Here is a 25,279-nt window from a genome sequence, read left to right as displayed (position 1 = left end):
AGTGTAGTAATTGGATAGTTCCCTCACCAGTGTTTCTTTGGGACTTTTGTTCTCTTCACTACCACTGATGATTTTGTCAGTGTTAGAATGCAGCTTGTTGCTGTTGGCTGGAGAGCAGCTCTGCTGCCAGACAGCTCATGGTGAAATTACTGCTGGATCTAGCGTAGAAGTGAGTTAAAGTTAGTTAAAATGGCATTTAATTCATGTTTTATCTCTTCTGAATGGGGAGCCTGGGAGATCAGTTTCAAGCTCATGCTTACATAAGCAAGCAGAGTATCAAAAAGCACAGGGATAGATTAATGTTGCCTTCACATGCCTTTGTGCTTTTTCATCAGCGCCTCATCAGTAATTTTGTTAACTCATATTTCAGTAACTACTGAAATGCTGTGAAATTTATTTCTAAGATTGTTTGAGGATGGAAGCTAGGTTACGTTTTAACCCCAGTGTCTGATTTTTGTTGCTCAGTATGATCTCACCTGTCTGAACTGATGAATATTGGTACCATCTTTATGTCTCAACTAGTGTTTAAGCTCTAAACGAGTTTTTGAGAAAGTATGGAAGTAAAGTCTTGTGAAGAAAGTGGAATTTGACACGTGAGTCACTGTGCTCATGTTTGCTGTGTTTCCTGTGTAAGGAAAGTAATGGTGTAAGTTTTGTAAATTGCAGTCATTATTTTGTGGAGCATGTAATTGAAAATCTCTGCCAAATTCTGACAGTTCAGCGACCCAAAACATGCTGGAACGAAGTTGGTCTCTGCTTCTGATGGGCAAGAAAATCGCCAGGTTTAAGAAGGCAAAGTCACTTCCCTCGCCTGGTCCCCCAGCCTCGCCATATGGTAGCGTTCAGACTGTGTCAGCATTCCTAAGAAAGCTCTGTTGAGACAGACTGAATTACTTCTTTGTCCGGGGAACAAGGCACCAACACAAACAGAAAAATACTGAAAATAACTCCTTGTTGTGTGTGAAACCTGCATTCATTCTGATGCAGATATCCTGCATGAATTTTGGAGTGCTGGGAGTCTGCTGCCTGTTGGCTTTTTTTCTGTACTGTACCTGTGTTGGGTTAACGGTGGGCACAAGAACGGAATTTGTTCATTTATCTGTTGTTTTTCTATGTAGAAGGCAGGCATTGAGGATTTAATGTGCATATTAACCATTCCTGTATCATTCCAATAAAATCGTTTTAGAATGCTTTCTCACACGATTGACTTGTTTGTATGGTTTGTTCACGGTTTGAAGGGGTCCCTTAAGTTGGACGAAGTGGAGCTTTCAAATGAAAATGCTGCAAGCTCTGTACAACAAAGTGCATGTAACACATGTACTGCTCCTCTGTTACGTCTGTTGGGTTGGAGCTCTTACCTGTTGCAACTAGTGGGTTTTAATTACTTAGAATACATCTACCCAAAATAGTAATTGGAGGCTTTGGAGCTCTGAGGGAGCACTGAATACACTTCGTCATTAACCTGCTTCCCCCCTCCTTCCCCAAGGCTGTGACAAATGGGAAGTGGATGGAGCAAATTGGGTTCATCCGTGCCTGCAGAGCCTGGCTCTGCCAGACAGTCCCTGTTGCTTTTTTGGCAATGTGAGATTAATTAGCTTTTAGGGAACTATGTTATTAAATATTTGTGTTGCCAGAGGGCAGTGTGGGATAAATTTTTAAACTAAAACTATTCATTTTTTACCTTCTGTTTGTGCCTGGTAGATCCAGCAGGTTCATTAATTTAAGCTTTACGTGCTGAAGTTTTGCACCACCTGGAAGATGTTCTGTAGAGCCTCAGAAGATGCATTCTCAAGCCCCTAAACTGCCCTCGGGATTGCCCAAATCTCAGTCTTCAATCCACATCCTCCAAAGGAAGCAAGTAACTTACTTCTTTCAAGAGTGGCTTGTAAGGCTGCTTGCGTGCCATTTATATGATGGCTTTTTTTCTGTCTGAACAACTAAAGCACAACTGAGAACCACCAGTTATGCTGATGTCTGTTAATGGTGTTCATTGCTAGTCCCTCGCATTGACTTCCTCTAGTTTAGCATCTTAAAAAATGGTCCATTGTGTAAGACAGGAAAAGGGCTTTTGATGCTATTTCTGAATTAGAGTGAATCCCGTTTACCTTTCCCGTATATGCTCTTCACTTGTATAACCCAGAAGAATCTCCATGTTTCTTCTTTGTTCATACCAAGTCAAAACCCTGTGCTGCTATTCATTAATGTAAACCTCAGTAATAACAGTTTTCAAAAGTCTGTTTAGAAAACACACTGCATGTGTGCATATAATGTTAACTTGCCGTTTCAGGTTGCAGTGGTGTGCACTGTAGTAATAAACTTTTCTACCAAGAGATGTGGGACTTCAGTCTTTTTTTCATGTAATATTCTCCATCTGCATCTCATGACAAATCCTGTAAAGTCTGATCGTATCATTAAGATGGTGTTGCACAGATTTCAAATACCAGAAATGCCTTGAGGGGTGCGCAGTGGAGGTAGGTGCCTGCTAGTCCCTTAATGAAAAGCCTTCAGAGAGTGTTCAGTTTAACTTCACAGTGACAAAGCCCAGCATGGGTTAACCTGAGACACAGCAGCAGTTGAGGAAGGGCTCTGGAGCAGCTCAGATACAGGTGAGAGTGTGTACACGTACATACACACATGCATACATATGTGTATATATATATACATACAAACACATAGAGTATACAAAGATCTGCTCTGTGTCTTGATTTTCTGGGTTTTGGGTGGGAGGGTTTTTTCTAGATATGAGGAAAAGGCAGGGGCCAGTCCTGTGCACTGAGGCCCACAATTTGATACGTGCACGGAATAACGTTTACCAAGAACAACGTAATTAATGTTTTGGGGTTTTTTTCCAAAGGACTAATTTAAATCCCTTAACATAAGAGACTCAGACTGATCAGTAACCTGTGTTAAGGACTTTTATCAGAACTGATCTGTGTTTTCTCCATTATGGTATGAGAACTTTCATAGCCAATTTGAAACGACACTGAGACAGCTCATTACCTTGGAACTGGGCACTCAGGTTTCCTGACTCTGTGTTTTCCTCTTTCACCAGTCTTGCTTTTTCAGGGCTTTGCTGTGATGTGGGAATGTGTGTATGACAGTGCCTAGCAGGAGGCGCTCTGTGTTCGCATTTCCCCAGCCTCTGATGTTCAGCTGATTGTAGGAGTAAGGGGAAAATCAAGGTACTTAGTTATTACATCAGGTAGCCCATTCCAGATCCCAGTTCTGGTGTTGCATTTTTGCCACGTTCCTTTTTCCTCCTTTTCTCACACAGATCGTGACAGCCTCTGCACTTGTTCTGGAAATGGATTACACCCATGATCCATCTGAATAGATCAGGTAGCACTAACCTTGCAGAATAATCCCTCTGTGGTCTACAAATTTTCTGTATGATGTGATCTTGGTAGAATGTTTAGGTTGAAAAGTTCATTATTAACCATTTTCAATAGGTTATTACTAATAATTTTGAACTGGGTTGGTAAACTTTCAAAACAACGAAAATGCAGGTGGCTTCTACAAGGCGGCTTAAGGTGATGAAGTAGAAAATTGCTGACTCACTACAGGAGGTGAGCACCTGGAGCATGGAGTACTCCGAGTATGCAAAATACATGTATTTAGTATGTTGCATTCATGAAGTAACAAAATTGGTTCTATATAGAGTAACTTCTCTTACAGGTTTGTCTGTTGAAGACGTGGGCACGAACTTGGACTTTTCATTCCGAGTTGCTCAGTACAACATTTCAACATCCTTTTAAGGGAAACGAGCAGCATCATTCATGTAGCATCAGCTGCGATGTAATTCCCCCGGGACTCCGTTCCTCTCTCAGCCCTTTCCCAGCGTGCAGAAGTAATTCGCTGTTTGTGCCAACAGCCCTTGATCAGACGGACTGGTCGCGGCATTACTGGTGAATCCCGGTGGCCGCCGCCTCCTCACGGGTCTGCTGAAGCCCGGCGTCTGGTCCAGGCAGGGCGGGATGGGGCAGGACCCTCCGCACCCCAGGTACCAAACCCTAATGGTACCCACGGCCCTTCACCGGCCACCGCCTCGGCGTGTTGCTGTGGCAGCCAACCGCGCCCTCCCATTGGAAGTTCCTGATGTCAGTCAGGGATGTCCGTGCGTGCCGCGGGGCTCGGGTACCCGCCCTGCGTGCGGCGGCATCGCTCCCATCGGGGACCATGGCACCAGCCAGCGGCCCCATCGCACCATTCCCCGGCCCGGCCGAGCCCAGCCTATGCTCCCTGTGCCCGCCGCCGCCGGGCGCTGAAACGTGTCTTCTTGGGGTCTGAAGTGTGCTTCTTGGTGTCTAAAAAGTGCAACCCAGCCCTTTCGGCTGCAAAACCGCCCCTCCAGGATCGAAACCAGGTTCGTTGTGCTGCTGTCATTGAACCTGGCAGAAGAGGCATCCCCAGAGAGCTCGAACTCTGGTTGGGGCAAATAAGGAGTTGCTGTGGGAGAAGGTACTGGAAAACTCGAAGAAGTTGGGGTTTTAAAATGAAATTGTGCTGGTTTAAATGGCAAATAATAGACTTGCAGCAGCTAGGCTTGGAATAAAACAGTTAATATAGTGAACTTCTATTTCACATTTATATGTATCAAATACAGAGGCTGAATTGAGTGACTTTGCATGCTGCTATAGTTCTTTTGAAAATTTGATGAAATGACGTTTTCAACTTCTTCCCCATCAGAAGAAGGTCACAAGACTATAAATCTGGCTATTTGTTTCAAAAGGGGAAATGTGGTAAATATCACCGCCTCTGTAAGTCAGGTGGGTGACAGCACGAAGCTGAACTGCTGTAGACGAAAGTGTTGGGTGGAATTCAGGTTTGGTTTTGAACAGCCGGATGAAGTAAGACATGGTGATCCTTCAGAGGACTTAGTTGGCTTTAAGTGATGTACTGTGGCAGTTAGCAACTCATCAGCATTGCACCACAGCCAGAAACTACTCCATTCGCTTTTTTAACATCCTCTTTAGCTCTGCTGTCACTTGGTATTCAAAAACCGTGCCCTTTTCCAGTGGGATCACTTCTGTTTTAAAAGGGAAAAAAAAATGGGGAACTAAATCATGTGTACTGTTTTTTTTCCACACAGACAGCAGTGAAGAAAGGGTATGTAAGATTCTGTTCTCGTGCAGCCGCTGTAGTAGGAGAGTTCTGGGCTATGTGACCATTCGCCACCCTTACTCGACAGCGTTTGGTAAGTCTGGGCTTTTTGTGCCCTTTTTCCTCACTCATTGTTCCAGAATGCAGGCACCATTTCCTTTACTTAAAGAGGGCAGTTTTGCTAAGATATCCATATTTTAGCTCTACATTAACACTGTGACCTTCTACATTAACACTATGACCATTCTCAAAGCAATGCAGCAATATTTTTTAGCATTTGAAGATCTCAGTACCTAGATCCCATTTTTCAGAGGTACATGAAGCATATGTAAATGCTCCCATAGGTAAAATAAATGGTTATGCTAATGTAACCGGCAGGAGGCATGGTGTATTGCCTCACTTGCTGGCATATTGCAATTCCAGTGTTGCCTTCAGCTTCAGGAGCAGTGCCTTTCCAGCTGAAACAGAACCCTGAAAAAGAAAAAGCAAATGGCTGTAATGTGCCAACAGGTGGGAAATTAAAAATCCCATCTTTCAAATAATTGGAGTTGTAGAACAGCTTTCTGGAAGGAGTATTGGGATTAAAAAAAGTCACTCAGTGGATCAAGTTTGATGGCTGATAGATAGAAGCAAATGAGTGAAGTGAGGAGGATCTTTCTGGTTTTATATCATATATACTCAATCTGCAGTGGTTTCATTGGTGTGGAGGGCTAAATAGTGACTTGCATGGCATCACTACTGATGGAAATTGCCAGCCCAGTGAAAAGTATTGAGCCTTAATTGTCCATGATGCAAGTAGAATTTTGGGTGTATTCTCAACAGCATTCCAGTGTGTCACGTTCTGTGGGAGATTTAGTACGTACTCTGCAGTAAAGCTGCCTCAACCCTTGCCTCTGCCCCCTCTTTGAAACCATTAGCACAGTAGAGGCATGTAAAAGTACTTGAATTACTCAGAGATTAAAAAGGCATTTGAGGAACAGACAGATTTTCTTGTGTTCATCTTTCCCATGCCTCCGTAAGAGGAGTGCTGAGGATCTTTCCCTTAGTGAGTTTAGCTCAGACTTGGCATTAAGTGGAAAGATTCCCACTGATTTTAACAGTAGGTGAATTGAAAAGGAATGGTAAAGAATTGCTAAACCCAGTAGACTATTTTGAGACATATTGGCCAGCTTTTAATTGTTCATGTGCATTTAGTTTTACTAATGCACATGATTGATAAAAGCCTACAGATACACAAGCATACTACTTATCGCTATTGGGGAAGACAAATTCATATCTATCTTTTAAAATCATCATTAAGAGGAACTCTAAAAACATTCGTATACGTGAACTACATGTTAGATGCATTTCTGCTGTATTTGAGCTATCATCATCTTTTAAAGGTCCTTGGCATCCCACAGGAGGGCTCAGACCAATTCAGAATTAACCTCTAAGTCTGAATTTGATCTTGATTTCCTTCCTGTGTCACTCCTTCAGCTCTTGGAACTTGTTGTCTTTCAGTGGAAAACATTGATTTGCAACTGATGGTAGTGATATAGACAAGTAAAATGATTTTGTTGATTTTTAGAGCCTATAACTGTGATCTATCTCAACTACCCACAATACAGAGAGGTTATTAGGAGTAGAGGCCGTATTAGAGATGAAGGACCCAGTTAATGCCCTTCCTATGACACTTGTTGTGAATGACACTTGTTGACATGGTATGGAGATTGAAATTCTAGAAAAGCATGCAGTTGCTAAAAATAAGTATTTTGGAGAGAGAACAAAAGAATCACAGTCTTTATGAAAAGCACATTGTGAATTTTTTGTTATTGCTCCTCTTTGTCCAGAGAAGGTTGAGGTACTCTGCTTGTCACTCACAGGACTACATGGAACTCTGCTGATCAGGCTGTTACTCACACTTGTCATCATGTTGGCAGAAGGCATCTTAACTAGATTCATATATAAAGAAAGCTGTCATCAAGATAAGCCTCACAAATCTCATGCATCCAGAAAGGATAAAGAGGGAATCTGGAGACAGAAACTTGTAGACAACCCAAAAATCAGAGGCTTTGCTGATGGACATGAGAAGCAGGGTGAGATCTCTGCTAGAAGCAGCAAAATGGAACACAGGAGCAGTCCTCAGCGGAGATCTGCAGAAAAGGAACCTGCAAAGGCACAGAAAGTGCTTGTTAAAGGAACCGTGTCACCGGCTTTGCACATCCCCAGAAGAGAACAGGATACTGATGAGGTGGATTTGTACAGGTCCTGGTTGTGCAACAGCATTTACCAAAACTACCCTGACCTGCACATTGGGGGAGACCACGTGGGGGACCATGCGTGTGATTCCGGTTGTGTTTTGGACCATGCGTGGGATGAACTTCCCGATGGCCCTGTTTTACTGTCTGCAGATATCCCTCTAGGTCAGTCCCTTCCATGTGAGCATCCCGAAAAACCAAGTGTGAAGTCCCTGTCTGGAGATGAAGCTGGGGAAAGGAGTATTGTGCTCTGTGAGGAGCCCCTTTCAAACTCTGTGCTCAACAGGTACATGGAAACAAAAGTGGCAGAGCTCTATAAAGAGGTTTTTGAAGAAAACCTGACCAGATGTGGTTCTGTAACAAACCTCCTCACCTGCAGCTGGATAAGGAATAACCTGACTCAGATAAGCTTTCAGCTATCACAGGAGCAGAATATCGAAGCATCGAAAGCCAGAGAAGTGCTCTTGCACTCTTTAGCTTTGTTTAGTTTGTGCAACGCTACCAATAGGCATAGCTCTGAATTCAGTACTCCAAACTTACAAATCTCAAACCCAACATGCATGAGGAAGAGCTGCAGGACGCAGTTTACATCGTGACTGATGACTTAGCTGGAGCAGTGAATGTGGTTTGGATGCGGATATTTCACTCCAAGGATTAGGCTGGGAAATTAAAACATTTACACACTACAGACTTTCCCAAATGACTATGTTAAGGCTTGACCCATACTTTGTTAGCAGAGGAAGTAAAGGTCACTGTTTCCTTTTTTCCTAATATAGAATTTGAAATTAATTTCTCTCTAAAATACTACTCAACCATATTTTTATACTGTATATGTCCTCCTAAGACTCTATCTGTATGAATAGTCATGTACCATTGGGTTTATTCCTAAAAGAAAGAAGAATAAGTTGAAACATGGCTGATAAAACTTTCCTCTAAGAGACTGATCCACCCAACCAGACAGTGAAAGAGGTTGTCTTTGCTGGACTGGACTATGTAGTTGAAGCCCAAGTTTGAACTACTGGGGTTCAAATTTTGCTCCTGCAAAGCTTGATCACAGTGGAAAATGTTTCCTCGGTTTGAAAACCTTGTGAGCAGGTGCAGATGTGCAGGACCTGGGGGTTATTTTGTGTGTATCATACATAGGAAATGTATTGACATGATAACGTGAATGAAGACACTAATGTTACTGCAAATGTACGTTTGTACTGCGTAGGTGCAGTATGTTACAATGAAAATCTGGGTGATAGTTGATCAAGATTGTAGAAGTGTTTAATTTTCTTTAAGAAATGGTTTTCTTTTAAATAAATCCTTACCTCTCTGATGAAACCCGTGCAGCTTTCTGTCAGTATACTGTAGGTTATGGTTTATTTGTGTTTTTAGTAAATGGACTCTGCTTTTATTTCCTTGGAAATGAAGCACCTGCACCCTCAGCAAGGTGAGATGACTGCAACAGATGGGCAAAACCAATTCCTGCTGAGCATGTGGCAAATAAAATAGTTAAATGAAATCAGACTCATATGTGTCCGAGACTGAAGTGACCATCCTTGCTGAACCAGAAATTCCCACTGGCCTCGGTGGTGTAAGGAGTACAAGTGATACTTAAGAAATGAGTAATACTTTTCTAAGAGGGCAATAAGAAAGGATTCTTTGCTTTCACTGTGCATTGCCCTGATTCCTTCCAAGCATTCAAAACCAAGTCAGGAGTCCTTCTGAAGAGGCTGAAGGACTGCATTGGTAGAGATACAGAGAACAAGCTAACTGAGGGTGAAAGGAAAAATATTCTGGAGGACATCAGTAGCCAAAGGTTTGCAATTAACCACAGAGAATAGTGCTCTGTGGCATTTGTGCTGCCTTGCCCTTGCCTTTGATTTCCCCTGGGATATATTTATAGTTCAAACTGAAGTCCTGAAAGAAGTTCATTGCACAGAGTTCTTCCTTAGGAAATGTGGAAGTTGGAGTTATGGCAGAGGTTCAGACTTCGGTCAGTTTTCTGTCCTCCCCAGACCTAAGCAGCACAAGAGGTAGACCTGTTCTCTCCTTCTCACCCCTGAGTCCTGGCCCTAGGTCTTGAAGCCAACTGTGGTTTCAGCACTGATGTTCACAGATGCTGCTGCAGTGGGAGCTGCCCTGATGTCCCTGCTTCTCCCATCACCTGGAGAGAAATGGCACAGTTGGAAGAGCGTGGAAATGAATATTCTGTGTGTGCCACTGTGAATCTGTGTCAGTCCCATCCCATTTCAGGATGGGTTTCAGAGCCCAGTTTTTAATTAGTTTCATCAAATATGTGGACAATTTTATCTGGAAGGAAAAGAGGACACAATACCACAAGCAGCATTATAATAAAGGCTACAGATACAGGCTGTCCTGATAACTTTAGCTTGTATTACAACCAGATGGAAGTGAGAAGCATGTTACAGAGTTCATGATAGCAGCTATACCAACACCAGCCATATTATCGATGTGGGTGAAGGGAGGATGTGTCTAGCACCTGTAAAGATAATACATGACTTTACTGCTGGCATGCTTTCTGGTTTTGTTTTTCTGCTAGAAAAATATAAGATGACTTAGTTTTTAGAATTTTAATGAACAGTTTGGAGGAAGGAAAGGGAAAATTAATTTTTCATAAGTGATGTAGCTGCACAGCACAATGATGCACGTTTTAGCAGTGCAAATGAGGATGTAGAGAAATGCTAATATAAAGCACCACAGACCTTATTTTGTTATTGCTGCTGTGCAGTTTTGCCCATGGAAAAGTATCGTGTACGTTGCTGCAGAATATATTTTAGGAGCAAAATCTGGTATTTCTGGAAAGCCAAGACAAATACATTTATTAAACACTTAGATGCTGGTTTAATGTCAATTTTTTTTTCCATCCACATGCCAGAAATCAAAGGAGAAATGCTGCCAGGGAATTCTTGCTTTCACATCCAGTTCCCATCTCATATCCTCACAGAGAACTATTTATCAGGTAATGGGATGAGGATGCTGGAGGCAGCTGGACTCTTCAGTTAAATCTACCCAATTAAACAATACCTGTAGTTAGGACAGCCTGCTCTGTCATGGGCAATAAACCTGTATAGAAGGTGACTCAATCTACCTGGGTAACAGGGATTTTTACATGCCAGATCAACGTTAGCAAGTTTTCTGCTATCTATTAAATAGTGAAATGGTGATATCTAGTGGTGGGTTCCTTTAGTACCTCCTAGTTCAGGATTTCCAGAGCTTTACAACCATTTTGCAAATAAATCTCAAAGTCCGGCTCTCTTTGGAGGGAGGATTATTTCCCACAAAAGGATGCTCAAGTATGCAGAACAGCTTCTATCAACTGATGTTATATTCTGCAGGTTAAAATCTAGAAAGATGGCAATCCATCTTCCTCTGCAATAGTTTACATATAAAAATGCAATACCTATATTTTTTTTCCCTGGTTTGCTCTTGTTTTACGTATAGGTTTCCAAAGTTTAGCTATATGATTTTACTTAACCCAATCCTCTTTTTCTTTATCACTTAATTCCTGTCTGCATCTACTCTGAGTTAATTTATTTGTGCTGACTCCATCAATCTATTGGGAATATAAATCACCTGCATGGGTGCCCAGCTGCTAGCAAACCTTGCTACTCCTATGTACTAGGTCCTGGCTGCCTGTGGGCTTCTGAAGTGGAAATGAAAGCATTTAGTATTGACCCGTGAATCCCAAGAGGCCAAAGACCTTCCTTCTTCTGTCCTGTTCCTTGCAGTGATTGCAGGTATTTCCCCTTAGCTTGGGGGCAGTGCTCTGGGAAAGGGAAAAAGGCTGGAGGAATATCTGATACAGTGGACTGTGGTGGGGGGGAATCCTGCATCAGTCAGCAGCAGGATTGTCTCCAGAGGGGTTACTGAAACTTGCACAGAATGTGCTGGGGGTGTTCTTTGGACTATGTCTATTGGGGCCTTATTTCTCTTGGGATGCTTGTCTGGGGCTCTTTTTCAGGGAGAAAATTTGGCACTATTGTTAAAATCGCATTAAATTGCTGTTTCCTGGAAACCATCTGGCATCTTGACACTTTCCTATGGCTTTATTTACTGGTGTTTAACTGCTGAAGGAGGTGAGTGAGGGGCTGAGGAACTTCACCTCGTGAGTGGTAACTGTAGGAGATCAGAAAAGCTGTGTCTTTAAAACCAACCAGAAGCAGCACTAAGGCTTGCAGGGGTTTTCCATGTCTTGTTAGTACTGCTTCCCCCTGAGGGTAAGTGGAAACAGCATCTTCCCTAAATATAGCTCCAGTTATGTAAAACTGAAATATGCTGCTGTGAACTCTGTGAAATTCTCTATTGGGAATATAAACTTCCTCTGGAGCCAGGCTGATAGAGCTGGGCTGGGTCAGCCTGCAGAAGAGAAGGCTCCTGAAGGGGAGACCTTAGAGCAGCTCCAGTGCCTAAAGGGGCTCCAGGAAACTTGGAGAGAGGCTTGGGACAAGGGCCTGTAGGGACAGGCCAAGGGGAATGGCTTGAACCTGCCCGAGGGGAGACTGAGCTGAGCTCTTAGGCAGAAGCTCTTCCCTGTGAGGGTGCTGAGGCGCTGGTGCAGGGTGCCCAGAGAAGCTGTGGCTGCCCCATCCCTGGCAGTGTTTAAGGCCAGGTTGGACACAGGGGCTTGGAGCAAGCTGCTCCAGTGGAAGGGGTCCCTGCCTGTGGCAGGGGTTGGAGCTGGGTGAGCTTTGAGTTTCCTTCCAACCCAAACCAGGCTGAGATCCACTCTATCTGCTTGGTCTGTCAGCAGTGCTGGCAAGTTAGTTGAGGCTGGCTTATGTGTTTATTTTAGTAGCGTCATTGCAGTTGAATTAACCCAAAGAGGGGTGCTAGCTGTAATTTCCCCCTTCTGTTTACATGGGATGGGAATCCTTGGCTTTGCTGTGAGCATGGAGTTCTTCACTTTAGGTTAAGCAATGTGGTATGGCTCCCATTCACTTCTCATGCTTTTGTATTAGGCTTTTCTGCAAATTCTCAGGTCATTCTGTACCCAGCTGTAGGAAGCTCTGTAGAGGTTTCCCAAGTTCCAAGGCACAATACTTGGAGTTCCTTGCGATGGACATACATTCAAGGAATACTGCTGGCCTTTAAGCTCTGACTTACTCTATGGGGTCCTGGATGCTTTTAAAGAAAATTCTTGGTTTGTGCAATAGGATAATTTCTTAATGTGCTGTGTTGCTATTTTTTGTTATCATTCCCCATCTGTGGTGACTGCACACTTCTGCTTTCCATTGCCAAATGTATGAGGCATGCTGACCATTTATTTACTTGCTCTTCCATTGCTCAACCATACAAAATTGGTATTTCAAGAATTAATTACTAATCTGAAATGTAACAAACATTAACAAAGAGGAGTGAGAGAAACCCCAGGCTCATGCCTGCTCTCACTCTCTGTGTACATAAAATGTATTAGCGCTTTGTTCCAAATGGATAACATTTGTGAACTTAATGGGCCAGGGAACATATCTGCAAACTGATTTCCAAAACATCTTGGCTTGAAGTTTTAAATTAACAGATCTGTTCATTCTTATTCCTCTTTCCTTTTAGCTGAGTTACAAGAATCCTCTTGTGGAATAGGAAGGGAAGGCATGAGTGTTGCGTATGCAAAAGTCATGCAAGTTATAATGTAAAATAGTATCTGCTGGAGGTGCTTGCATGCTTAGAAAGGAAGATGGCACAACTCGGTTTCCCTTCACTAACCATGCACTGCTCGCACCCGGCTATGGTGTGTAAAGTACAGGTCACTGATCACAGGCAATGCCATTGCACTGAAATGGCTTTTGGATAGATTTATTGAATACTTTTATATAACAAATACTGCTTAGGAAGTAGCCACCTGATTATGCTTATTCCACAAAAAGAAACCAGAGGCTGCGTTCAGCATGCAAAGGACTTCAGAAAAACTAGACATTGCCTAACAGTTCATCTCCAGCCTGCTTTGGAGGACAGTGTGGTGTGTAGGTGTATGTGCGTCCAGAGAGCAGAGGGCTGCTCCATAAGCCAGTACACAGGGACTGATCTTCATGCTGAGTTGAAGTTCGTGAATGAATATATCTGGGGTATCATCAGTAAATGTACTGTGTTGAGGAGGTGTAACATGTTCACACCTTCGAGGTGAGGGATTACAGTGCTTGTGTACATTGAGTGTACTACAGCTTTATTCCAAGTTATTACAAGGCACATGGAAAACAAGGAGGTGACTGGTGGCAGCCAACATGGCTTCACAAAAGGCAAATTGTGCTTGACAAATTGAGTGGATTTCTGTGACAAGTTTACAGTGTTGGTGACTGACATCATCTTCCTAGATGACCTTTAGGGTCTCTTCCAGTCCAAGCCATTCTATGACTTTATTTACAGTCACAAGCTCAATGCAGATGGCACTGCCGTTTGCCTGCTGTGATCACTTGCATTGATTCACAGGGTTTGTTTTCCTTGTTGGTTCTTGCTTTATTTTGGGATTACAGCACTATTGTGACCACACACTGTGACAGCACTGGTGGTCAGCATTTGGTTTGTCCACGATTGCGTATTTTTCCAGGGGGTGGTTAGCAATTTGGTTGGGGAACAAGAAGAGTTGAGTAAACTGGAAGAAAACGGTGAAAGAGAAGAAATTCTTCTATCCTTCCCCACATCCGAGGCTCTGTGTGTGTAAGGCAAAGCACTCCTTAACCCTTCCCATCAGCCGGACCATAGCTGAAGAAAGGATGGGGAACTGGAAAAACATGACCCATAGGCATGACCTATGCTCGTCTTCCAGGACAGGTTCCTGCAGGGCTTTGTTCCTCTGCCATGAATACCTCCCAGTCTTGTTTATGCGTAAATGCTCCAGGTCAGAGCAGGAAAAGCCTTCAGCAGTGCTCTCATGAGGAGGGTTTGGAAGATACTTGGAAGTCCTAAGGGCTTGGGCTCCCATTTAACGAGAAACAGCTCCCCACCTCATGGTTGACTCCTCTGGGTGAGCTCAGCTTCTGGATCTCTTAGTCTGACCTGCTGTATAGCATTGTGATCTGGAGATTTTCTGCATGGCTTTAAGGACTCTAGTTTGCATCAAAAGAAGCGTGACCAGCAGGTTGAAGGAGGTGATCCTGCCCCTCCATTCTGCTCTTGTGAGACCTCACTTGGAGTATTGTGTGCAGTTCTGGTGTCCTCAACATAAAAAGGACATAGAACTGTTGGAACAAGTCCAGAGGAGGCCACGAGGATGATCAGGGGACTGGAGCACCTCCTGTATGAAGACAGGCTGAGAAAGTTGGGGCTGTTCAGCCTGGAGAAGAGAAGGCTGTGTGGAGACCTCATAGCAGCCTTCCAGTATCTGAAGGGGGCTATAGGGGTGCTGGGGAGGGACTCTTTATTAGGGACTGTAGTGATAGGACAAGGGGTAATGAGTTAAAACTTAAACAGGCAAAGTTTAGATTGGATATAAGGAGGAAGTTCTTTCCTGTGAGGGTGGTGAGGCACTGGAATGGGTTGTCCAGGGAGGTTGTGAATGCTCCATCCCTGGCAGTGTTTGAGGCCAGGTTGGATGAAGCCTTGGGTGACATGGTTTAGTGTGAGGAGTCCCTGCCCATGGCAGGGGGGTTGGAACTGGATAATCTTCAGGTCCTTTCCAACTCTAACTGTTCTATGATTCTGTGATTCTATGATCACCTAAAAATTAAGGAGTATTAAAAGTATTATTTAATAGAAGAAATCTTGTATCACCACCTAAATATGAATCTGATTTGTGGTTGTGCAAGTTCTGGATGTGTCTCTGGAAACCGAAGTTTGGAGTTTAAATCAGGCAAATATTTCTTTAAATTAGCGAAAGGAGAAGAACTGGATATTTTAAGGCCACAGTCACAGGCTTCTCCAGTTATAATGGTGAAGAAAAATATCATTTAGTTTAGAAGTGATTTAAGCAGTTGCTCGAAGTGCTCAAACTGTTACTGACAAAAGCAGAATCCAAACAGAAGTCAGTGCCAAAATGATTAAAATGGTACTCAGCCTGGCGTTGCCCTGTAGGAATTCTTTAAGACCTGTGTTAATTAGGTGTTGCTAATTGTGAAGCTGTCATGACTGCTGCATTGTGGCGAGTGTAACCAGGCTGCTATGTTTGCAGTGAGAGCAGTATGGAAACTGTGTGGAAGTTGTATGGAAAAAGTAGGTACAAGGCAAGAAGAATTTGGATCTTGTGACTATTGACAGGGGGAGGGCTGTTTGTCAAACTCTCTCCATTTAGCAAATAAAATCATCAGTGATAAATCTGTGTTTTTCAAGTTGGCAGAATGTTAAGCAATGAGCCATAAAATATGCATCTACTGTTTATACATCCTCTGCAGCTTCCTGATGGTGAGAGAGTGTGGGCAAAGAGAATGTCTTGTTCTTTTGATTTATTCTTCTTTGCTCATTTCTTGGTAATATTGCATTTTGTTCAAATTCTCATTAAACCCAGATTTTTGAATGAAGTCAGTGTTGTTAAATTAAATATCCATTCTTGCCTGAGCTCTGTGGGGTGCTCATGAGTTAAGCAGCACATCAGTCCATCCAGCTCACTGCAATGCTAAGTTGGTTTCTCCATATATTCATGGCCTGTGATAGGCTTGAGAAAAACACATGCTATAACTTTGAATTTTAAGGGGCTTTCCATTCCAGCTGTCCGGAACAGCTGCGAGTGTGATCCTTCCCAGCAAGGGAAGTGTGAGGAGGGGCTTGGTCTCAATTTCAGTTCCCATTAAATCTTGCTGAACTGCCTGTCAGCGTTATGTGTTTTCTGTGTTTGCTCGCAGGCCTGTGTACAGATGGAAATATGTACTCTTCTGTCCTGGACCTTCAGAGAGATCAGTGTATCATGTGCAGTCTTCACTGGGCATATTAAAATGCAATGGAAAATGCAGGTAGTGAGGAGGAGAAGCTGAAAAATAAGGCGATTTTTTGAGTTATTAGCTTGGCAATTCTTTTGAGATGGTTATACTGTGTGATTCTTTGTGCTGGATATTTCTGGGAGGCCCCAATCCAGCATATGATTTTCACGTTGTCAACCATAAACTGTGAAACTCTGCGTGCTTGTAGTTGAGTAAATGTTTAAACGATTTTCTGATTTGAGGCCCAAATAATATGGAAAGTCTTTGTGGTACAGGAGCTAAAAGGTGCACAACAAGTTATTTTGCTTTCCCCCTATATAAGGCATAAGCTTATTCACATTTCTCATTTATAATTTTCAGTAGCTGATATATGATTTTCAGGAGGTGATGGAAATTGTGGTTTAATTTACAAATATTTCTTTTTTTTTTTGTTAAATGATACATGCATTCATAGTGATAAAGAGGAGCTGGAGTATACTTAGGAGTGATTATACATCAGGAAGGTAATGGAAGGTTTCACTTTTGTCCTTCTCTCAAAGTAAGTAAAGGCAAATAATGTGTTGCCATTGATTAGGGAGTATAAGGAATTAAAACAGTTGTTTCAACATAACATTTTCATTGCATGAGCCTGAATTCTGGCCACTGTTACCACATCACACAATACTCTGCTCTTCTCATAGTCCTCTTCATTCCAGCAGGGGCAAGGTACTTGTCAATACAATTATGGCCATCAGAATTTAGCCTGGAAACCTAAAATCTGGGAAAGCACATTACATGAGAAAGAAAATGAAAACATGTCAATGGATGTGTGATCAAATGGTACTTGCATTAAAAAGTTGTTCAATAATATCGATATCCATTACAAGAGGAACAACATATATTCTGTTATCATAGAACTTTGGAAAAACGTTCTGCCTTTGGCTTTCAGTTTATTTATAACTAATACATAATGAACAAGTATACATGTAAGAATGAAAGTGAAGTAACAAGCCTATTTATATAGAACTTCAGGGTAAACCAATGCAACCAGAAAGACGAGTTTCAGAATCCTAAAAGCAAACTTGAAGGTTCTCACTGTCAAGAAATACAATGTCCAAAATATTTGCAAAGAGTCTTTAATCATCCTTGTGCAGGTCTAGGTATGGCAAGCCCATAATTAGAGTGAGAAGAGATGGAGCTTTTAAGAGAGACACTTGAAGGCCTGCATGATGAAAGCCAGTGTGCAGCGAGAGGCTGCACTGATTGTCTGTGTGGGCCCTTGTTGAAGAAAGGAGCAGAGACAAGAGAAATCAGGGCACAGATTCATTAGAAACTCCGCACAGGGTACTGGCTCAGGCTCTTTCCCCCTCTGTTATCATTTACTATCTTAAGGACTACGGTGTGTTTAGCTCTGTTTGGGCAGAGAGCTTTGGTGAGCAGTTAAGGTAAATAAGTACATGTGAGTGTCTTTTTGCTTCACCTGTTAACTGTTGCTTAGCCCTTAAGGTCCTGATTTTATAAGTGAACTTTACTTGAAAACAGTGAGGCATGTTTAATGTTCTCTTTGTTGACCTTCCTCAGATACCATCCCAACTCTGGTTCCATTGTCAAATAGATATTGATTCTACCCACAAACTCATTTTTCAGATAGCTCTCTTCAGCTCCCTACTGCAGGTCTTTTTTTCCTTCCAAGGTGCAAGCATTTCATTTTTAGCTTAAGGTAAATGTAAGTGATTATTAACTTGTGTTTTCAAAATGGAGCATTTGGGATGGAGGAAAATGGGAGCTTGCCAAAACTCCTTGTCCATGCCACCAAATGGAACAAGTCTTTAAACTCTCAAATTTAGCACCAAATATTTCAGCAGAAAGAGGAAATATGATGGCTTGGAATGTGAGCCTGGGCTCAGAACTGCTTCAACGGCTCTTAGCTCTGGCTAAGTAATTTCTTAATCACTTCTTAATTGCTGTTAAAAGCATGGCATTCTCCCTCCTTTGGAGTAACAAGGGATCCCGTCTTCTCATGTCTCCTCTGTTCCCTGTTCCAGACCCTGTGGAATTGAACCATGGAACAGAGATAGAGGAAAACCTTGTAGAATTTCTCTCCTCCAAGTGTCTGTCCTGCAATTTTGCTTACTTTTAAAATATACAAAGGAAGAAGTGGCACTGAGCTTAAACTAGCTTAGTTTGCTGGAAGACTGCTCTAATGAGAGGGGTGTTGCTTTGCTTTAAAGTCAGCAAGTATGGTAAAGGCACGCTTCAAATTCAAACTATCCATGCTAAAGGATACACTCCACGAGTGTATCACTGCATCTCTCCTGTCTCCTGAAGTTTATCCTCCTCTGGCTTTACAACTAAGATCACAAACAGGGAGCTCACATGGTACTGAAAGCCCAGGATCTGAGTCTGCATGGACTTGGGCTCTTTACAGCAGAGAAGGGGGTCACCAGCTTGTTATTGCCAGCTCAATTTTGGTGTCATTTAGGCAGCTGAAGAGAAACAAATAGGCCATCGATCAGCCTAGCAACAGCCTGGGGCCCCTGTACTTTAATTATGTGTGCTCCTTGGACCAAATTTATCCCTGTTGAAACAGCATCAGCTTAATGAAATTCCACAATGGAGGAATTTGGCCCAATGTGTTTATACTCTCTGTTACTAATACATCTAATACTGTTGCAAATAACATTTTATTTTTGTCTCTTCAGCTTTCATAAGCAAGCTCAACCTCAACGAGCTTTTGGTGCCATTTCAAGTAGTGAAGAGAGGTGAAGAGAACTTTTCCTGTTAGGCTTTATTATAGGAAGAAGCTTTAAGCAGTTGTTGAAATACATTCATCCAGCACAGGTGATCTCTGCCAGCACAACATTGGAGCTCTGTATTTAGCCTAAAATGGGGTGCTTTGCTGGATTTACAATGCAAGCTGTGATTATCAGTAATGCTGCTGCTGTGTGTTCCCTCTGTGCACACTGGAGTAATCCACTAAAGTCTACTGTAAGATCTGTCCATTTCTGGATGAGGCTGATGTGGGACCTGTTCCATCAAAGCCCGGCTGCCACCTTCACCCTGCAAAAAGGGTTGCTAAGAGACTGGAAGTCAAAATATGTCAAGAGTTAGGAGTAAATGCGACTTATCTCTTTCTCAAGCAAAGGTGTGCTATTAGTCGGGGGGTGCACGAGGCATTTCTTCAAGGAAGCTTCTGCAGGAGGAGCCTGTTTGCGCACATGGTGCCAAAGGGTGCAATTCTCCAGCACGGTCTCCCAGCTGGAAACTAATGGACCAGGGAGAAGAGTCAGTGTGAGGCGGAGCAGTTGTTCCTCTCTTTGCAGCAACCCATGCAGCGAGGGTGAGCTGAGCTCTACAGTCTCCAGCAGTGCTCCCAACCCCTCACCGCAGCAGTGGGAGCTGCTGAACAGGAGCAGGCAGTGGCCAAATCCCTGTGGCTGACAGCTTCCAGGGAAAATGGAGCGTCAGAGGCCAGGGTGCAAAGCTGCAGCTGCTGTCCTAGCCTGGTCCTTGCTCTTCTCTGTCCTCCAAACCACCAGGGTCAGAGCTCTGCAGGGATCCCCACCGATGCCACAGTTAGAGGATGTCATCTTGGACAACATCAGCTGGGCTGCAGAGGAAGCTCAGGGCAATGAATCCTCAGAGCACGCGTTCTTCTCTCTGGATTATCAGCATGTCCAAGTCCCCTTTGAAATCACCCTCTGGATCATGCTTGCATCCTTGGCCAAAATAGGTAAGGCATCTTGAGAAGATGAGGAGGGACAAGGGTCTCTGTGGGGATGGCGTGGGCAGGAGTGGCCACTGCTTCACCGGTCTTGGAGCCTGAGATAACATGCCAAGTCCTCGGGATGCAGAGATTGTGTGCCAGACATGGTGCACACATAGAAAATAAATACTCAGTTGCATTTGTGGCTAGAAATGATGTTTTCCATTTGGAAGTTCACACCTGTGCATGCTGTTGCTGTTAGTAGGAAGAATATTGGGCTTTCTAGAAGGAATTTTATGTAACTGCAGTATGTACCGAAGTGTGCATTCATCTCAGTTAGCTTGCGAGCTACGCTACGTGCAGGTTGTCCACTGACACCTTCATCTTCAAATGAAAAGGCATTGTTCTTAAAAACCTTGAGTACTTGTGGTTGTCTGCATTTCTCTCTAGCATTGGGTGTTGCACAAGGCTGACTCAACTGGACTGTTTTAAATGTTGCCCTTAGCTTTAGGTGTTAATGATTAAGGAATACTAAAAGTGGTACCATTTATAACTGAGAATGCTTTTTGTGAGTTTTTTTTATTTTTAGTGTATAGAATCTGTATTGTTTAAAATTAGCAGTTGCTGTTTATGTAGCTGCTGAAGATGGGCCTGTGAGCTAGATTACATCATAAGTAATTCAAAAAATGTTTTTATTTATGCAGATTATTTTGTTTTTCTATTTGTGTATTACCTAAAAACATATCTTTAACCTTATGCCATGATGCAATGCAGGCTGAACCAACAGTAATTTTAGAAAGTTTGGTATTTTCAGGGATCTTTCAGATCTTGCAGCAAATTATTGATTGAGTGACTCCACCTTAATTGTGGACATCGATTACAACTACCCTAAGGTGTAGCCTGCTGAAGGTGGGAGCATGTTTGGTGCTATTTAGCCAGTTTGGGCTGGTGAGATAATATGGTTTTCATCTATCTGTCCCTTTCCAGGGTTTCATCTCTACAACAAGCTGCCTTCTGTTGTTCCCGAAAGCTGTTTATTGATATTTGTAGGACTCATAATGGGGGGGATCATCTATGGTTTAAACGACAAGTCACCACCTGTTATGGACAGCGACATCTTTTTCCTGTACCTCCTGCCACCCATCGTCCTTGATGCAGGTTACTTCATGCCCAGCCGTCCCTTTTTTGAGAACATTGGTACAATCCTCCTCTATGCGGTCGTGGGGACAATATGGAATGTGTTTGGGATCGGCTTCTCCCTGTACGGGATCTGTCAGGTGAAAGCCTTTCGCCTGCAGGATGTGTCATTGCTCCACAATCTCCTATTCGGCAGCCTGATCGCTGCCGTGGATCCTGTGGCGGTGTTGGCTGTCTTTGAAGAGATACACGTCAATGAAAAGCTGCACATTTTGGTCTTTGGTGAATCGCTTCTGAATGATGCAGTGACGGTGGTAAGGATTAGCCTGTACTTTGAGTATTTAATGTTCAGATGAAGGGTGGGCTGGTGCTGAGAGGTGGGATGTGAGATCTGCAGAGGGAAAAAGCATCAATGGTCTCTTCTAGCAGAGGGCTTCTGGTCCACTTCTCTAGGCTGAGGTCCTTGAAGCTCTCAGGTGAACATCTCTTTAACTGCATAGAGATGTAAATGCGTGTGACTGCCACAGCACTCCCGTGGCAGGAACCTGACTGCCAGAGAAAGATGTTGACTCCACAGTGTCACATATCCCAGCAGCGTATTTTAGTGTCACTGCTACATATGGCCATGTCTGGTTAATATCTTGTTAACATCTGGTTTTCATGTTTTTCACCCAGGTACTCTACAAGCTATTTCGAGCTTTCTGTGAAATGCCCACCATCAAAACTGTGGATGTTTTTGCTGGAGTTGGAAAGTTCTTCGTGGTTGGGCTAGGAGGAGTCCTAGTAGGTCTTATTTTTGGGATGACCGCTGCCTTTACCACGCGATTCACCAAGGATATCCGTGTCATCGAGCCACTCTTTGTCTTCCTATACAGCTACCTTTCTTACCTCACTGCTGAAATGTTTCACCTTTCAGGGATTGTGGCGTAAGTACATCCCAGCATCTCATCTGTCCAGGAAAGCTTTCTGGCTATATTTACTGAAAAGTAACAGAAAAAGATTGAAGTTCGCTTAGTTGGAAATCTCTGTATAGCAGTGAACAGTGAGTATAAGAGCCTGTGGAACAGATGAGAGGTATAACCCCATTTCACACATAACACATCGATGGTAATAGCGACAAGTCACAAGCAATCCAGATGATTCCTGCTGGGCAAGCTTCTGATGGCTGATTGCTTTATGGAGGTTATTGAGGAATGTTTATTGGAGCTCCATGGTTTTGTTTGGAAATCCTGGGCATTCAAGCAGTGAGATGTCTAGTAGATTTACCAGAGCCAGAAGAGGCTTTCTTGGCATATTTTGTTATTTTTTCCATGTTTGGCCTAGCCAACACCAACATTTGAAGAGCTGCAAGGAGTATTTAATCAACTCCTCAGCCAAGTTTGGTCTTGGATAATAATGTTAATGGTTGTCAAAGAAAGCTCACCTTGGAAAGCAGAGACAGATGAGAAACAGAGTGATTCAATCATGGTTTCTGTGGGCTGGTATCCACTGAATTTGGCTGTCCTACTTAAACTAAGTCAGCTGGCACTGAGGATCACAACCAACTATTTAATATTTCCCAAAAGACAGACTGCATGGACAGCTACAGTGTAAACAACTGTAAATCTGATAATAATGAAGATAAACCATTCCTATATCTTGCAGATTTTGTTTCCTCGAATGGTTAATAGGAGCAATATCCTAGCATTACTGAAAACAATTCTAGCTCTGGGAATAAGTAAAAGAAAGCCTATTTATAGGAGTGTAAGACAGAACAGTGAAATAAACATGCTGCATAATCATCATGGAGCAGAAAACGTTCAATCCTAATGGTGTCTCCTTCTATCAATCACAATCTACTATACCCATTAGGAACCCATTTTCTATTCTTTTGAATAATTCATTGTCTCTAAAGCAAAACAATTGCAAAGGCAGCTGATTCCTGCACTGCTGGTCTTATAATTGCCAAATTATAAATGCTTCTTTTATATATCTTGATTTGAAACGATTCATTCATTTGTGACCAGGGAATACTGCATTGTAAAAAGCAGATCTTGGCAGTTTGTTCTTTGAAAAAACAATCTGATTGCCAAAAAAGATCAATTCTACATAGTCAAAAATATAAAAAATAAATAAAATCTGTGAATGCAGCTCAGTCTGCTAAACAGCTCTGCACGTGTGTTTTATCTTCATTTGCTCTTCTTTTGGTTTTATTTTTTCCTCTTGCCTTAGTATCAGTGTCCATCTTTGAAGCTGTGACAAGACAGGTCAAGTTTATTCCTTCTCTATGAATCTGGTGTGACCCCCCCCATCCGTTCATGAATAAGTGCTCCCAAACCACAGCTCTGGAAGTCACTTACCCAGAAATGCTTATTGGATTTCTTACTTCTTATCTGGACCTGTTTTACCCACTATTTGTTGAGGCAGGAACAGAAGAATTTATTATTTTCTTTTTAGGCCGTGCTTCAATCTCTGTTACTTCTGGCTCAGTGCTTTGTGCAAAGTGGGTCACTCTGAAAAGGATAAATCAAAAAAAGACCAGTTTAAGGAAATTTTTAGGCATTGATACATTTTTCTCAGGACATGAAAGAGGTGCACTTAAGCTACATTAGACAAAAAAAGTCTCAATGCTGGATAAGATGGAATCTCTTTCCCAAGCAAGAGTATCCTGTTCCTCCTGAGTCTAACCTTTCATATCCCATGCCCTTCCTGCAAGTCCTCTCCCTGAAGTCCAGCTTTAATTTCAGACAAACTCAAATGTTTTGGTTTTCCTTTTCCTTCAAAACAGGTATGGGTTTATTTCATGGCAATAAGGAAAAATAAATAAGAATTATTTTAAAGAGAAAGGAATAGAAATGTGTGGGTTTATTGTTGTTTGGGTTTTGTTTGTTTGGGTTGGTTTTATTTGTAAGTTTGGGTTGTTTTGTTTGAATCTAAAGCCCAGTAATCAGTAACTTGGAGTTGGTGGAAGTGCATTTTCATTTGAAAAAGTGTTTTCTTTTCCTTTTTTTCCAACCACATATCTGATAAGTATCTTTCCATAATGGTGTTGCTAATTTTCCTAGTGCTTTAGAAATGAATGTAGAGCAGAAATGAATAAAGTGGTTTTCCATTCCTTTGTCTTGGTCCAAGAATAGATGCTGAGTTGCGGCAGGGAAGATGTGGTAGAGATTCACTGATGAGCTAAGAAAAGAGCCATTATTCTGCTTCTGTTAGCAGCAGTACAGGTCAGGAGCAGCAATGCAGTGGCCAACACTGTTTTCCTGAAATAGCTATGGAAGACAGGACTGGGGACTTTGGTTTCATACAAGTTATAAGCCCACAATCAGAGCACAGTCAACTCTGCCCATATGAAAACTCTTACGTTAGGTGGAGCTGGGGGGAGACCCTGTTTTCCATCAAAGCCCAGATAAAGCAAAGAATCTTTTTGGGGAAATTCTGGAGTGAAATCATAGAATGGTTTGTTTTGGAAGGGACTTTCAAAGCTTACCTAGTCCAATTGCTGCAATGAGCAGGGACATCTTCAACTAGATCAGGTTGTTTAAAATCATGTCCAGCCTGGCCTTGAATGTCTCCAGGAGCAGTGTCTCTACCACCTCTCTGGGCAACCTGTGCCAGTATTTTACCACCCTCATTGTAAAGAATCTTTTCCTTGCATCCAGCCTGAATGTCCCTCTTAGCTTGAAACCATCACCCCTTCTTCCTCTTGCAACAGACCCAGCTAAAATGTCTTTCCTAAAAAAAAAAAAAAAAGTCTTTTCCTGCTAGAAATCATTCTTATAGGCCCCTGTTTTTGTGGCGGTTTCACTGCAAAGCAATAACTGCATGGCTGTTTTCTCAATAGCTCTTAACTGAGAAGATAAATTCTGGATAATGTGCTGCAGAGGTCACTACCTATCTTAACACCTACTTGCATCTATGTAGGTCACTTAACTGTCCTGGTCACAGCTAGTGCTTAAAGTCAGTCTGCCAGACCCAGGGGCGCTTCTGCAAGCCGAGGACCTACCTCTTTGTGCACTTGTCTGTGTGACATAACAAAGAGAATTGCCATGAAGTCCCTTTGAAAGCAATTTTAAAATTAATAAAACTTCGTGTAGATGACCTTAAAATTATCAATGGAAGTCAGGTCTTGGAAACTTAAAAGTCGTTTTGCTATTTCTGGTACAATATTTAGAACAAAGTGTTTCTGTCCAGGTTGAAATATAAAAAATGGAGCTTTGACTCCTTGAACACTCAACTGTTTTGATCCTCTAAGATTGCTGGCCTCAGAATGTACTGATTTGCAAAGCTGA

At 42.5% G+C, this 25,279-nt stretch overlaps 2 protein-coding genes across 4 annotated transcripts in view; both read left to right on the top strand.

Annotated features, from left to right (window-relative positions):
* Window positions 1–5,080: 5,080 nt before the first annotated feature.
* LOC133216857 (TLR adapter interacting with SLC15A4 on the lysosome-like) overlaps window positions 5,081–25,279 on the top strand; it is a 58,046-nt gene continuing 37,847 nt past the window's right edge. The window contains exons 1-2 of one of the 2 annotated variants that reach the window (XM_061361922.1): window positions 5,081–5,194; window positions 6,930–8,501. In XM_061361922.1, coding sequence (XP_061217906.1) covers window positions 7,010–7,933 — 924 coding nt within the window. In that variant the 5' untranslated portion in view covers window positions 5,081–5,194; window positions 6,930–7,009 and the 3' untranslated portion in view covers window positions 7,934–8,501. Of the gene's footprint in view, window positions 5,195–6,929; window positions 8,737–25,279 lie in introns of those variants that run through there. The other variant, XM_061361921.1, reaches the window with a different exon arrangement.
* Window positions 19,245–25,279, top strand: part of LOC133216853 (sodium/hydrogen exchanger 2-like) — a 28,501-nt gene continuing 22,466 nt past the window's right edge. Inside the window, exons 1-3 of one of the 2 annotated variants that reach the window (XM_061361915.1) lie at window positions 19,245–19,898; window positions 21,030–21,322; window positions 21,684–21,934. In XM_061361915.1, coding sequence (XP_061217899.1) covers window positions 19,622–19,898; window positions 21,030–21,322; window positions 21,684–21,934 — 821 coding nt within the window. In that variant the 5' untranslated portion in view covers window positions 19,245–19,621. Of the gene's footprint in view, window positions 19,899–20,858; window positions 21,323–21,683; window positions 21,935–25,279 lie in introns of both variants that reach the window. The other variant, XM_061361914.1, reaches the window with a different exon arrangement.

This window comes from Neopsephotus bourkii, unplaced genomic scaffold (assembly GCF_033783945.1).
Source record: "Neopsephotus bourkii isolate Nb327-2 ecotype Australia unplaced genomic scaffold, CSIRO-AGI_Nbou_v1 NB_1067, whole genome shotgun sequence".
NCBI classification, from domain to species: Eukaryota; Metazoa; Chordata; class Aves; order Psittaciformes; family Psittacidae; genus Neopsephotus; species Neopsephotus bourkii.
This window is presented reverse-complemented; position numbering and strand designations above follow the sequence as displayed.